Below are 16,185 nucleotides of genomic sequence, written 5' to 3'. Positions count from 1 at the left end.
ACCTTCCCCCCAGTGTGGGACATGACTCCCGGGGATGAGCCTCCCTGGCGCCGAGGGATTACTACCAAGTACCAGTTGAAACTCAGCATGTAAATGTGTTACCTTCCCCCCAGTGTGGGACATGACTCCCGGGGATGAGCCTCCCTGGCGCCGAGGGATTACTACCAAGTACCAGTTGATGATGTAACTAGAAAATGACCTTGAATAAAAGGGTCAACTCTGACCAGCAGAATATCTCAGTTAACATATAATATCAGGAGTTAAAAATGCTTTTTGACCTGAATCAAGGGGGAAATGGAAAGGACAAATGAGTTTATATGGCTATGAGTCTCCAAAAAGAGCCGGCAGGTTATTAGAAGGGTTGCCCTTATGCGCACCTGAGCAGAGTCCCAGAGACAGATAAAGTAGATACAACCCCAGGTATTGGTTCTTCTGAGGGCTACAGAAACCCACAGGTTCTATGGTCATGGCAGATGGAGTTCAGTGCCATCTCAGTTGGCCCAACTTTGTAGTTTGTGTTTCTGTGCGATGGAGCTGGATTTAGATGTGATCTTTGTCCACAAGTCTCTCCTTTTACTTTTACTGGAACTGTAGTTGGTGCTGGGGTTTAATGTATAACAAGGGGACCTAAATCTCTGGACTGACCATGTGATAGCCAGGCCTTGAGCCTCAACAGACTTGCAACTCCTACACTCTGGTTTATTGGACTTACCCCACTCAGCTAACATGGAGGTGAAGAAGGTCAACCACCACACCAGGGAGCTAAGACTGCCTGCAACTGAAAGCAGGAGAACTGCATCCAGCATCCATCTGGAATCTAAGCCCCCTCTTGATATAGATGTGGAGTGGACACAACCATTCTAAGGTCCACAGGATGGAGGAATAGAGTATGGATTAGAGTGGGCTTACTGATATTCTATTCATGAGCTATTGTGTTTAGTAATCGAAGAAAATGTGGCATTGGTGTGGAGAAAGTGGCCATGGTGGCTGCTGGGGGTAGGGAGTGGGAGGAAGAGATGAGATGTGGGGGTGTTTTGGGGACTTAGAGTTGTCCTGGGTGGTGCTACAGGGACAGTTACTGGACATTATGTGTCCTCCCATGGCCCACTGGGTGGAATGTGCAAGAGTGTGGGCTATGATGTGGACCATTGACCATGAGGTGCAGCGGTGCTCAGAGATGTATTCACCAAATGCAATGAATGTCTTATGATGATGGAGGAGATTGTTGTTATGGGGGGAGGAGTGAGGTGAGGGGGGTTCGGGGTTTATGGGGACCTCATATTTTTTTAATGTAATATTAAAAAAATAAAGAAAAAAAATATATAAGAGGTTCCCATATACCCTCACTCCCCACCACCCCACACTCCTCCCACATCAACAACCTCTTTCATCAGTGTGGTACTTTAATTGCATTTGATGAATACATTTTGGAGCACTGCTGCACAGCATGAATTATAGTTTATGTTGTAGTTTACACTCTCTCCTAGTCCATTCAGTGGGTTATTGCAGGATATATAATGTCCTGCATCTGTCCCTGCAATATCATTGAGGACAACTCCAAGTCCCAAAAATGCCCCCATATCACACCTCTTTTTCCCTCTCCATGCCCTCATCAACTCCCAAGGCCACTGTCTCCACATCAGTGATATAATTTCTTCCATTGCTAGAGTCACAATAATTCCACAGCAGAATACCACTAAGTCCACTCTAATCCATATTTTATTCCTCCATCCTGAGGACCCTGGTATGGCGATGTCCACTCCACCTCTAAATCAAGAGGGGCTTAGATCCCACATGGCTGATGATGGGATTCTCCTGCTTGCAGTTGTAGACTCTCTCGGTTCCCTGGTGTGGTGGGTGACCATCCTCGCCGACCTGTTAGCTGACTTGGTTAAGTCCAACAAACCAAAGAATAGGAGTTACAACTCTGCTGAGGCTCAGGGCCCAGCTGGCACATGGACAGTCCAGAGATTCAGGTCTCCTGAGTATACACCAACTCCTGCGCCAACCACAGGTTCAGTAAAAGTGACAGAAGAGGCATGTGTGCGATATCTTGTAAAATTTGCTCAAGTAAGATATTTTAACTACAGCCAGTTAAGGCTGCTGTCTCCCTTCTCACCAACTTTGAAGGCTCAGCCCCTGTATTCATTTCCTTTGGCTGCTACAACAAATAATACAAAGACACAGATTTGACTGAAGCTTTAAGTTAAGGAACAACCAAGACAACACAGGTGTTGGCTGATATTTTTGTGGGAAAATGGGATGTTCAGTGTGAATGGATAGAAGGTAAGCCTGAGGAAGGTGGGTCAGAAGGAAGGCAGCAAGTGAGCTAAGAGAAGTGGAATTCCACCTTTGATTGTCACTGCTGGCACAGAAGAAACACCCGAGCTTTGCTTGTTGTTCTTGTACCTTCTCGCAACTGGGAAACTTTCTGTCCCTGACACCTGGACCTTCAGGCCCCTGGACCTGCAGCCTGAGCTCTGTTTTGTCCTCCGCAAGGGTCAGGGGACACCCACCCTCCCCCACCATCCTTGAGAGTCACATGGGGCCCCTGGAAAACCTCTGCCTCTCCTTCAGGACCCTGCACGGCTCCCGTGAGGAGCAGCAGCTCAGGAAGCTCCAGGGTGATGGAGAGGGCAGGCAAGTGCTCGCCCAGAAGCCTGAAGCCTCCAGTCCCAGCCTGTCTACTCTGGCAGCACCAGAAGCTGTTAGGAAGGCTGCACAAGGGCTCCTCCTTTCCCAGCATGGCCCTTCCTGCACTAGCGCCCGGGAGGCCCCCCACACCAGGGCCGAGCGGTGGGCCACTGCCTCCACCCTGCTGGCACCTCTGGCCTCGGCCACTGCCTCCATCTGCTCCATCTGGAAAATCATTTTGACATTTGAAGAGGATTCCAAGCAGGGGTCAAGCGGCCGCTACTACTATAATCTTAGAAAAGTTGCAGATATGCATCACAGTTTGAAATTTTCCCCTGTCTGCTCTGCTTCTATATTAGTCAGCCAAAGGGCTGCTGATGCAAAATACCAGAAACTGGTTGCTTTTTATAAAGGGTATTTATTTGGGGGAGGAGCTTATAGATACCAGGCCATAAAGCATAAGTTACTTCCCTCACCAAAGTCTCCTTCCACATGTTGTAGCAAGATGGCTGTGAATGTCGGCCAGGGTTCAGGCTTTCTGGGTTTCTCCCTTCCAGGGTCTTGCTTCTCTCTGGGTTCAGGGTTCCTCTCTTCCTGGGGCTTGCTTCTCTTTCCTCTATGTGCTTACTTCCTGGGGCTCCAGCTTAAGGCTTCAGCATCAAACTCCAACATTAAAAACCCTCAACTCTGTCCTTTGCCATTCCTTTTATCTGTGAGTCCCCACCCACCAGAGGGTGGGGACTCAACACCCTACTGGCACAAGAGGTTTACATAATTACTTAAGTTAATCTATGAGTCCAGTATAATCTAATATACCCAGAGGAAAAGATCATCTTACAAATATAATCCAGTATTTCTTTTTGGAATTCATCAGTAATATCAAATTGCTACAGCTTTCTTCCTCTTTTATCTTTCATAGTCATTACCCCTAATAAACCTTATGCCTTTTGAAAAAAAAACAAACCACATGCAAATGTATTATCTTAGAGTTTTGGAGATCAGAAAATGGGTTTTGCGGGGCCAAAATCAGGGTGTTGCCAGGACTGCATGCCCTCTTGTGGCCCCTTCCAGCAATCCCATCACCCTGACTTCCTTATTTTGTTTATTTGTTTATTTATTTTTGAGGTACCAGGGCTGGGGATTGAACCGAGAATCTTGAAGGTGAGAAGCTGGCACTCAACCACTGAACCACATCAGCTCCCCTGAGTTAGTTTTTTCATTTGTTTGCTGGTTGTTTGGATTTTGTTTTAGGAGGCACTGGGAATCGAACCCAAGACCTCCCGTATGGGAAGCAGGCACTCGACTGCTTGAATCACATCCACTGCCCCATGCTGACTTTTGATTCCACTGTCACATCTCTTCCTGCCCCCCTCTTTTTTAAAAATTATTATTATTTTTAAATCACTGGGTTATACCTTTTTCTTTTTAGGAGATACTGGGGACTGAACCCAGGACCTCATACATGGGAAGCAGGTGCTCAGCCATTGAGCTACACTGCTCTCCTGCCTCCTCCTTTTCCTTATTAGGAGCCCTTGTGGTCACACTGGGCTTACCTGGACAATCCAGAATAATCTCCCTATGTCAAGATCCCTAACTTAATCACACTGGTAAAGTCCCTTAATCACACCGGTTAAGTCCTCCCAGCTTCCGGCGATGAAGACATGCTCACCTTTGGAGGGGCCATTATTCTGCCAAGCACAGTCTCCTTGGTCAGGTGATGGGCATCTCTGGGGTCTTAGTAAGGGACAGCTAAGTTGGGGACACTTTTAGTTTTAGTTTAGTGGAAGTGTTTTGTGGCTTGCTGCTGTTTCTGTGTATAGGTAACTTGAAGTTAGACATCCTGGTACAAGTATGGTCTGGGCCACTGCAGCAGCTCATTTGGAACGTTACGTCAAGGTGCAAGCTCTGAGCTTGTATGAGGTCTGAATGTGGTAAATGGTGCTCGACTCCAGAAGTATGTGGTGGCAGAAGAGAATCGAGGCTTTAACTGCACGGAGCCAGCAGGTCTAGAGGAGAGGCTGTGCTTTTCTTTCTCCACATGTGCCTTGCCTTCCAGCAACACCACCACCCTGACTTCTGGCTCCATTGCCCCTCGCCTCCTGCCTCCCTGTTTTCCTTAGAAGAGCCCTCGTGACCACATCAGACAGTGGAGGTCCCTTCTAGACATTGAACGTGAACCATGTAAGCAGAGGCGTTGGTCCTCCTTGAGGACTTGTCAAAATGGAAGTCCTGAGCTAGTTCCAGGAAGATGGAGTCACATGAGGCAGGCGGGGCTCAACTCTCTCACCGAAAAAAAATGGAGAAAGGGCTAAGAGCTTCCGAGAGACCTGCTTTGGGGGTCAGCAGACCAGGACAGTGCTACACAACTCCCAGGAGGGCGAGGGACAGAGAGACGAAACACCTGAAGCAACGAACATGAGTCACCAAACCCCCACGGTTGCTGGGAAAGCCTCCCTTCCCGCACACCTAAGATATTAAGCTGGGGTAAAATCTCTGGCTCTCCACAGGTGACTGAGAGGGGAACAGCCTCTTCCTCCCTGTCATCTGGTACAAGGGAATAGGGAGAGGGAGTCGGGTGGCTTCTCTTCAGTGAATTCGGCCAGCAGAACCTGCTTTGAATCTTGCCTCTGGCCAGACCAAAACACAGGAAAATGGTGACTGAAAGAAACACCTCGGAGGAAAAGTATGCTGATGAGCGTCATCTGCTGGCCAATCCAGAAATTGCACAGAGGAAAACTCTTTTAGGTCCCTCTTAACCCAAACTCCTGGGAGAAAATCTGTGCCCCGTTAGTGAGTCCTTGGCCTGTTTTTGATAACTTAAGCTGGGCAATTTGAAAGTATTATAGTAAGTTGAACCAAATATCAAAGAAGAGCTGTGAAATAAAAATAGGCTAGAGGGAGAAAGTGGCCATCAGAGTAAATTCACTGTAGCAGTTTGATATGGTTATGAATTCCAAAAATAGATATTGGATTATGTTTGCAATCTGATCTGTACCAGGGCATGATTGAGTTATGATTAGTGTGTTGAGTCCCCACCCCTTGGTGGGCAGGGACTCACAGATAAAAGGCATGGCAAAGGACAGAGTTGAGGGTTTCTGACGTTGGAGTTGTGATGTTGGAGTTTGATGCCAAAGCCTTAGGCTGGAGCCCCAGGAAGTCAGCTCATAGAGGAAAGAGAAGCCAGCCCCAGGAAGAAAGGAACCTTGAACTCAGAGAGAAGCAAGACCCTGGAAGGGAGCAATCCAGGAAGCCTGAACCCTCAGATGTCAGCAGCCATCTTGCTCCAACAAATGAAAATAGACTTCGGTGAGGGAAGTAACTTATGCTTTATGCTTTATGGCCTACTATCTGTAGGCTCCTAACTCAAATAAATACCCTTTATAAAAAACCAACCAATTACTGGTATTTTCATCAGCACCCCTTTGGTCAACTAATACAGAATTTGGTCCTGAGGAGTGGGGAAGTGCTTTTGCAATTGCCGAAATGCTGGAAAGGTTTTATAAATGGGTAAAGGATATTTTTTGGAGGAATTGTGGGATGCTGATTGAGGAAACTATTATTGGAAACTGGAGGAAAGGTGATCCATGTTTTAAAGTTCCAGAGAACTTAGCAAGATTAACTCCTGGTATTTCATGGAAGGCAGAATTTGAAAATGACAAGCCTGGACATTTAGCTGAGAAAATTTCCAAAGTAAACCTGGAGAATGCAGCTTGGCTTCTGGATGCAGTTTATAGCAAAATGCTAGACGAGAGAGAGATGCTGAGGACTGAACTGTTGGGCACAAAGGAAACAGAAACTGATTCTGGAAATTCTAAGCCTCTGGAAATCAAGCTCCCAGGTGAAGGTGCCCTATTGGAGGACTTGACTAAACTTGGAACTGATAAATCAAGATTGAAGATGCAGTTATTTAGGAAAGACTTGTGGAAAGTTTTACTGTCTGATGGCTTGGACCCCTGCCTCCTGCATGCTAAACCAACAGACTTTTTTTTTCCCTTAAGATTTATTTATTTATTTATTTATTTTTCTCCCCTTCTCCCCCCTGCCTCAGTTGTCTGCTCTCTGTATCTATTTGCTGCATGTTCTTTGTCCGCTTCTGTTGTTGTCAGTGGCACAGGAATCTATGTCTCTTTTGGTTGCATCATCTTGTTGTGTCAGCTCTCTGTGTGGGCGGTACCATCCCTGGGCAGGCTGCACTTTCTCTCGCGCTGGGCGGCTCTCCTTAAGGGGCGCACTCCTTGCGCGTGGGTCTCTCCAGTGCAGGGACACCCCTGCGTGGCAGGGCACTCCTTGCACGCATCAGCACTGCACATGGGCCAGCTCCACACGGGTCAAGGAGGCCCGGGGTTTGAACCGGGGACCTCCCATGTGGTAGACGGATGCCCTAACCACTGGGCCAAGTCCGCTTCCCCCAACAGACTTTTTGAGAGAGCTGTATGAACAAAACCACTGTCAGCCTGTAATAAAAAGGACATGGAAAGGAGAGATTGAAGGAGAAAGAGCTTTAAGAGGAAAACCATGGAAGCTGAGATCTGGAATTAAGACTTCACCTTGAGCCAAGAGAGGAACCCCACCCATGTGTACAGAGAGGGTGAGTTTGCCCCAGCAGTTGAAGAGGGTGGATGTTCCTGTCCAATGTTCTGGGAGAATTTTGCTTCCCTAGATTACAGAAAGAGTAGAGCACATTCCCCAAGAATTAGGGCAGTTAAGGTCAGCACCCCACAGGTCTGAGAGGGGTGGACCTGTCCCCCAAAGGTTAGGGAAGGTCAGGTGGTCATCTCATTGCTCTCAGAAGGTTGAGCCTGTATGCCAAAGGTTAGGGGGAATGTTGTCTTCATATCACTGTACTAGGGTGGTTAAGACTCATCACAAAGATTGGGTGAAGTGTGGCAATCACCCCAACACTCTTGGAGGGAGAGGTCTGGAGCTTGGTGGACACCCAAATGCTGAATGAGGGTGGAGCCAAGAAAATGGCCATTGGGCAAGACTGTGGAAAGGGTGGGTCCCTATATGGCCCCAAAGAGAAGAAACCGTCATCTTAAGAATGACTCTCAGACAGAAATTGAATATAGGATGCCCTGCAGGTTTACTGAACTATAGAGGACCCGTGACTCTTGTTTCCCTCCCAGTTTCTCCTTATTGTAATGAAAATGTTTATCCTATGTCTGTCCATTTGTGTCTTGGAAACAGATAAATTGTTTTGTAAGTTTCAGAGTTCTATAGCAGACAGGACTTTGCCCCAAGGCAAACTGTGTTTCTTTAAATTGATTGTGATATGATTTAGTAGTTGCATTGTAACTGATTTAAGTTTTTTGTGTGTGTTTTTTAATATTGTAATGTCTTTTTGGAATTGAGAGGGTTGGGCGTAGCAGTTTGATATTATTGATGAATTCCAAAAAGAAATACTGGATTATGTTTGTAAACTGATCTTTTCCTCTGGGCGTATTAGATTATATTGGATTCAGAGGTATCCTTGATTAAGTAATCATGTAAACCTCTTTGCCAGTAGGGCGATATACCAAAGGGTGAGGACTCACAGATAAAAGGCATGGCAAAGGACAGAGTTGGGGGCTTTTAATGTTGGAATTTTGATGTTGGAGTTTGATGCTGAAGCTGGAGCCCCAGGGAGAGAGACAGAGCCATTCGCCTGATAGTCTACAGCTGACCTTGTGGAGAAACCAGAGGAGCTGAGCCCAGAGGAACCCAGGAAGCCTGAGCCCTCACAGACGTCAGCAACCATCTTGCTCCAACACATGAAAATAGACTTTGGTGAGGGAAGTAACTTATACTTTATGGCCTGGTATCTGTAAGCTCCTCCCCCTAATAAATATCCTTTATAAAAACCAACCAATTTCTGGTATTTTGCATCAGCACCCCTTTGGCTGACTAATACAAGGATGAAAAGGCAGCTGACTCAATGGGAGAACATACTTGGAAATCACATGATATATAACGGTTTAATACCCAGGATATAAAGAGATGTTATGACTCAACAATAAAAAGACAAACAACCCAATTAAAAAATGGACAGAAGACTTGAATAGACATCTGTCCAAAGAAGAAATACAAATAGCAAAAAAATGCATGAAAAAATGCTCAATATCACTAATGATTAGGGAGATGCAAATCAAAACTACGATGAGATATCACTTCACACCTATCATAATGGTCACTATTAAAAAGACAGAGAACTACAAGTGTTGGAGAGGATGTGGTGGGAATGTAGAATGGTACAGCCACTGTGGAGGACTGTTCACAAAGAAGTTGAATATAGACCTGCCCCGTGACCTGGTAATACCACTACTAGGTATATACGCAGAACTGAGAGCAGTGACATGAACAGACATCTGCACACAAATGTTCAGAGCAGTGTTATTCACGATTGCCAGAAGATAAAAGCAACCCATGTGCCTATCAACTGAGGAATGGATAAACAAACTGGTTTACCCACTTGATGGAATATTATGCAGCTGTCAGAAGAAATGAAGTCATAAAGCATATGACAACATGGATGAACCTGGAGGGCATTATGTTGAGTGAAGCAAACCAGACACACAGGGACAAATACTGTACAATTGTGCTACTATGAACTAACTGCATTGTGTAATCTATGAATTACTAACTTGAATATGGGTCACCAGAAAAGAGAATTATTTCAGAGAATGGAAAGTTGAGGGTGAACTTGTGCAGACTTGGTAAAAAGGACATGTGTTAATCTTTGGAAATGAATAGACAAGTTGAAAGGACGAGATAATGTTTGTAACTAGCAGTACTATTATATGGGTATGATAGTGATTTAAAGGAAAAGTCTAAGGTCATATATATTACTAATAGGAAAGGTAAAAAATGTAACATGGAACTGTGTAGTGTAGTAAAACCGCATGTGAAATATGAATGTGGGCAAAATTGCATACATAAGACCGTTTTTCTTTGAACTTTAACAAATGTGTGTTAATACTAGAAATGTTAGTATCAGGAGCAGACGTGGCTCAAGCAGTTGCATGCCCTCCTGCCACATGGGAGGTCTCAGGTTTGGTTCCTGATGCCTCCTAAAGAAAAAACAGACAACGAGCAAAAAGAAAAAAACAATGAGCAGATAACAAGCAAAAACAATAAGCAAACAGACAAGGGAGCCATCTTGGGGGGGGCGGGATTTTTCTTTAAAATGTTATTATTGGAAAGCAGATGGGACTCAAGCAATTGGGCCCCCACCTACCACATGGGAAGTCCCTGGTTCAGTTCCCAGTGCCTCCTAAAGAAGATAACAAGCTGGCGCAGCAGGCACACGGGGCAAGCTGATGCAACAAGAGACACAAGAGGAAAAACATAATGAGAGATACAACAAAGCTGGTAATGGAAGTGGCTCAAGCAATTAGACGCCGCCCTCCCACATCAGAGGTCCAGGGTTTGGTTCCCAGTGCCTCCCAAAGAAACAAAGACGACAAACAAACACAGCAAGTGCAAACAATGAGGTGGTGGGGGAAAAATAATAATAATAAATCTTTGAAAAAGAAAGAAAATGTTAATATCACACCAAATAAACATTATGCTAAGTGAAAGAAACCAGACACAAAGTACTACTTATTATATGATTCCACTAATACAGAATGTAAATTTAATCAATTTATAAAGGTGAAATTAAATTAGTGGTTATGTGGGGCTGGGGAAGGAATGCTAATGGGTATTGTATTAGTCAGCCAAAGGGGTGCTGATGCAAAATACCAGAAATTGGTTGGTTTTTATAAAGGGTATTTATCTGGGGTAGGAGCTTACAGATACCAGGCCATAAAGCGTAAGTTACTTCCCTCACCAAAGTCTATTTTCATTTGTTGGAGCAAGATGGCTACCGACATCTGCGAGGGTTCAGGCTTCCTGGGTTCCTCTTTTCCAGGATCTTGCTTCTCTTTGGGTTCAGGGTTCCTCGCTTCCCAGGACTTGCTTCTTCCTGGGCTCAGGGATCCTCTCTTCATGGGGCTGACTACTCTTTCCTCTGTGAGTTACTTCCCGGGGCTCCAGCTTGAGGTTTCAGTATCAAACTCCAACATCAAAACTCTGATGTCAGAACCCTCAACTGGGAAGCAGACTTGACCCAACGGATAGGGCGTCCGCCTACCACATGGGAGGTCTGCGGTTCAAACCCTGGGCCTCCTTGACCCGTGTGGAGCTGGCCCACGCGCAGCGCTGATGCGAGCAAGGAGTGCCCTGCCATGCAGGGGTGTCCCCCGCGTAGGGGAGCCCCACGCGCAAGGAGTGCACCCCGTAAGGAGAGCCGCCCAGCGCGAAAGAAAGTGCAGCCTGCCCAGGAATGGCGCCACACACACGGAGAGCTGACACAACAAGATGACGCAACAAAAAGAGACACAGATTCCCGGTGCCGCTGCCAACAACAGAAGCAGACAAAGAAGAAGACACAGCAAATGAACACAGAGAGCAGACAACTAGGGCGGGGGGAGGGAAGGGGAGAGAAATAAACAAACAAGCAAATAAAAAAAAAACCCTCAACTCTGTCCTTTGCCATGCCTTTTATCTGTGATGATTGGCCTAATGATGTGGCCCAATCAACACCCTAATCATAACTTAATCATGCTCAGGTATAGACCAGATCACAAACATAATCCAATATCTATTTTTGGAATTCATAACCATATCAAACTGCTACGGGTATGGAGGTTTTGGGGTTTTTTTTGAGTGGTGTAATTATTTGAAAAATTTTTTTGGTGATAAATGGACAACATGTACAATAATAGCCAGAAACAGCAGCTATGTATAGCAGGGGAAACAGAGAAATTGAGAGGTGTTTTTTCAATCTTAAAAGAATGTCCTCTCTGATCAGGAGTATACTCGGTATTGCAGCATGCACAGTTATAAATACAGCACACGGTCTTTTAATTGGCATAGGAATTACACAAATAGAGTTTATTGGCGTTCTTGTCTGTAGGGTATAAACCTTTAACGCTACTCTGAGTAGCAGGCGTGTGGTATGAAGTTGCATGTTTTATGCATCTCTGCCATCCATAATTTTAAAATGTGATCAAGTGTGCTGGAGGAAATACTATCTCTCCATAAAAGTTGATTTTATGAATTTGTTCTCATAGGAAGAGGTAAGCAAAAAGTGTGCAGCCAGAATTATAGAGAAGAAATGTCATGTTGGAGAGGCATCTCAGGTAGTTAGTGAAAATATTATGTTCTGCTCAGGGTTTTATGTTTATGACATTTGCTTGATAAATTTGTGCATGTGTATAATTTTTCTAATTCTAGATAGATACTCCTTTTTGTATCTAATTTTGTATTCTTCTCTTAAAGCAGGCTCCTCAGGCCCCACAAAATCTGGATCTGACCTTGAGTATAACACATCATGCTTTGGTTCTATTTCAGTGTAAAGAACTGGCCAAGTCCAAGGCTGAAGTGGCCTGCATTGCAATGTACGGAGCAGACGTGTTCGTTGTGGGAACTGAAAAGGGACGCGCTTTTGTCAATGCCAGGACGGATTTCCAGAAAGATTTTGCAAAATACTGTAAGTGTTAATAATCTTATCCTTTGTAATCTTTAGAGCGTACATAAAATGTTTGCAAGCAAAACACGTAATCTTTTTTTCTGAAGTATCGTGAGCATTATCCTAAAAACTGTCTGACACATCTCCTTTGACTCGGCATACAAAAAGAATAGCTACTTGCCTCTGCAGTGTTCACAAAGAATGGTCCCTATATTTTGTACCATGTCCTCAGCAGTATTCCAGGATGTTTCTGTTGTTTGTTTTGTTTATTTTTAAAAATTTATTTTTTATTTATTTATCCCCCTCACCTTGGTGCCTGCTGTCACTGTCAGCTCTCTGTCCATTCACTGTGCAGTCTTCTGTGTCTGCTTGACTTCTCTTCTCATCTTCAGTTTAGGAGGCACTGGGAACCAATCTTGGGACCTCCAACGTGGGAGAGAGGCACCCACTCACTTGAGCCACCTCAGTTCCCTGGTTTGTTGTGTCTCTCATTGTCTTTCCTCTGTGTCTCTTTTTTTGTTGTTGTCGAGTCATCTTGTTGGGTCAGCTCAGTGCTTGCCCTCATCAGAAGGCCCCAAGAATCAAACCCGGGACCTCCCATATGGTAGACAGGAGCCCAATCAATTGAGCTACATCTGCTTCCCAGTGTTCCAATTTTGTGGAATAAATCTGAAGAACATAAAGTAAATTATCTTTAATTCCTTAAAATAAACCTGCATTTAAATATATTCAGCCTACATTAAAAGAATTTAAAAACCCAGGGCTGGAAGCGAACTTGGCCCAGTGGTTAGGGCGTCCCGTCTACCACATGGGAGGTCCGCGGTTCAAACCCCGGGCCTCCTTGACCCATGTGGAGCTGGCCCATGCGCAGTGCTGATGTGCGCAAGGAATGCCCTGCCATGCATGGGTGTCCCCCATGTAGGGGACCCCCATGCGCAGGGAGTGCGCCCCGTAAGGAGAGCCGCCCAGCACGAAGGAAAGTGCAGCCTGCCCAGGAATGGCGCCGCACACACGGAGAGCTGGCAGAGCAAGATGATGCAACAACAACAAAAAAGCACACAGATTCCCATGCCGCTGACAACAACAGAAGCAGACAAAAAAGAAGAACACACAAAGAACAGACAACTGGGGCGGGGCGGGGGGGAAGGGGAGAGAAATAAATAAAATAAATCTTGAAAAAAAAAAACTCAGGGCTTATTAGATATGTCAAGAAACAAGTATTACCCTCCATTAATAACCATTATGCAGTCAAATGTTTTTAACTGGGACTTCCAGAGCTCCAACATGGCAGTGTGTGTTGCGAGTGTCCAAGAGGTGGCGCTAATGAACAGATGTGGTTGTGGCCGGCAGTGAAAGCCCCTTGTGGGTGCTGGAACTGTACCTTTTAAGGCAACCTTCCCTAGTGCTGTAGGTTCTCTCCTAAGTATTGAGTTAGCAATTTAATATTTCCTGGAACGAAAAAAAGGGGGGGGGTGGGCAGAAAGTTCTGTTCCAGAGTATAAAGGTGTGGAGAGAGAGAAAAAGAAGATGGAAAGAGGAAGATCTACAAAGATTGGCAGAGGGTCATTTATATTGCACCGAAAAACAAATCTGTATCGCTTTTTCGATCTCTGTCTCCAAGTTCATACAAACACCATTATCTATATTTATATCTGGAGAGAGAGGAAGAGACTGATGGATTGATTCAGAATGTCAATCAAGAAAATAGATTAAAAAATGAAGCAATTGGTCCTTTCTCTTTCTTTATTCATTTATTTTAAAGAAACTTCAGATTACATAGATGTTACATGAAAAATATAGGAAAAGAAAAAAAGAAAAAACAAACAATAACAAATAAAATATAGGGGATTCCCATACACCCCGTCCCTCCCCCGCCCACACTTTCCCACATTAGCAACATCCCGCAGTAGTGTTGTAGCACCTGCTGCTTCTGCCGCTGCTGGTGCTGCTTGGGTGCCCGTACGGTGTGCACCTGCTACCTCTTTCATGCAACGGCAGCAGAGGAGACTCGCTCTTGCCGTGGCTGATGAGAAACCCAAGGAAGAAGTCAGGACTGAACAATGCTCATACGAACGTGAAGGTGGAGGGGCAGGATGGGTCTGCGGTGCAGTCCAAGATCAAGGGATGTGCGCCACTTCCTGAAGAAAGGAGAGCCTGTGTGAACCATAGGGTGTGTCAGGGAGGCAGATCAGATTCCAATTTGCTGGGCAGCCAGTCAGTGAAACGGACATGCCTGCACAGCTGGCAATGGAGGATGAAGATACAATTGATGTGTTCCAGCAGCCAACAGGAGTCCGTTAAAAAGGAAGCCCGTGGGGAGCAGATGTAGCTCAAGAGGTTGAGCACCAGCTTCCCATGTACAGGGAAGCCAGTCTGGCTCAAGCAGGTTCAATCCCCAGTACCTCCTAAAAACAAACAAACGAAAAGCAATTCTTACTGGGGAACAGGTGTAGCTTAGTGGTTGAATGCCTGCTTCCCACGTAGAAGGTCCTAGTTTCAATCCCCAGTATTCCCTGAAAGAAAAAAAAAGAAGCCTGCTACTTTACTGCAGAGCTCTGTTCCTACAGACCAAGAAAACATTCTCAGTTAGAAAAACTGCATTTTGGTTCCACTGCATCCTGACTACTACAGTGTAGTTTTCTCTGTTTTACCCTTACCATTCCTTTATTGTACATAAAGTAACTGGTGTATGTGCACAAGCATATTGCTTTTTTTAAAAAAATTACATGGCCAATGATGTGTTTTGATTGACATTAAATGGAAATGGGATGGGGAAAAATACTGTGAAAATACACTCTTTTTCCGTTAGTGGCATGCTCATTCAGCTCTTTCATATTTTGCTTTCACTGTTTAACAAAAACCAACAACAGGCGGTGGACTTCGCCCAGTGGTTAGGGCGTCCGTCTACCACATGGGAGGTCCGCGGTTCAAACCCGGGCCTCCTTGACCCATGTGGAGCTGGTGTGGTACCCTCACCACCCTCTATTACCAAAACTTTCCCATATCCCCAGACAGAAAACCTACACCCATTATGCATGAACTCTCCATTCCCCTGTCACCTACCTCTGGCAACCTGTGTTCTACTTTCTGTTTCCACAAGCTTGCATTTCTCTAGTATATTCTTTGTTGTTAACTTAAAGCTTAAATTGAATATCCTGTTCTATAACAATCTCTGTTGCTTTGATACCAACTTAACTTCATAGTATACAAACTGTGTTTCTATATCCCCAACCCCTCACCGTTACGTAGTTCTTGTTACCAGTTATATGTTTATACCTTAAGAGTTCAAACTACTGATTTAGCATTATATTTTATGCATTTGCCCTTTTTCACATAATTTTTAAAAGATTTTAATAGTTTATTTCTCCCCACTCCCTCGTTGTTTGCAATTGCTGTGTTTCTTTTTCTTCCTTGTTTCTTTAGGAGGCACCAGGAATGAAACCCAGGACCTCTGATGTGGGAGGGAGGCACCTAATCACTGGAGCCACCTCCGCTCCCTGCTTTGTTATATCTCTCGTTATGTTTTCCTTTTTCTGTCTGTTGTTGCATCATCTTGTTCCATCAGCTTGCTGCACCTGCCTGTCACGTCAGCTCGCTGCCTTCTTTAGGAGGTACTGGGAACAGAACCAGGGACCCCCTATGTGGTAGGCGTGGATATAAAATTCCTGGGTGGCAATTTTTTGCTTTCAATACTTTAAATATGTCATCCCACCACCTGCTGGCCTCCATGGTCTCCAGTGAGAAATCAGCATTTATTCTTGTTTAGGCTGTTGTACATGACATATTGCTTCTCTCTTGTGGCCTTCAGAATTCTCTCTATCTTTGGTACTTGGTGATTTGATTATAATATGTTGTGGTGTGGGTTTATTTGGGTTTAGCCTGTTTGGAATTCGTTGAGTGTCTTGGATGTGTACAGTCATGTCTTTTGTTAAATTTGGGACGTTTTCAGCCATAATTTCTTTGGCTATTTTCTCTGAAGTTTTTTAACTGTCTTCTGGTGCTTTGAGAAAGATGTTTCTTCCAATTCTTCCTGACTGTTCAAAGCGTCAGTGAGGGGACAG

The 16,185-nt window shown here is 44.9% G+C and overlaps 1 protein-coding gene across 3 annotated transcripts in view; it reads left to right on the top strand.

Annotated features, from left to right (window-relative positions):
* Window positions 1–16,185, top strand: part of LOC101421274 (general transcription factor II-I repeat domain-containing protein 2B) — a 105,024-nt gene that overhangs the window by 37,728 nt on the left and 51,111 nt on the right. For all 3 annotated transcript variants that reach the window (XM_058285959.1, XM_058285960.2, XM_058285958.2), the window contains exon 3: window positions 12,007–12,145. In XM_058285959.1, the coding sequence (XP_058141942.1) occupies window positions 12,007–12,145 (139 nt within the window). The remainder of the gene's footprint in view (window positions 1–12,006; window positions 12,146–16,185) is intronic.

This window comes from Dasypus novemcinctus, chromosome 23, assembly GCF_030445035.2.
Source record: "Dasypus novemcinctus isolate mDasNov1 chromosome 23, mDasNov1.1.hap2, whole genome shotgun sequence".
NCBI classification, from domain to species: domain Eukaryota; kingdom Metazoa; phylum Chordata; class Mammalia; order Cingulata; family Dasypodidae; genus Dasypus; species Dasypus novemcinctus.
Note: the sequence above shows the minus strand (reverse complement) of the source record. Positions and strands in the feature narration are given on the sequence as shown.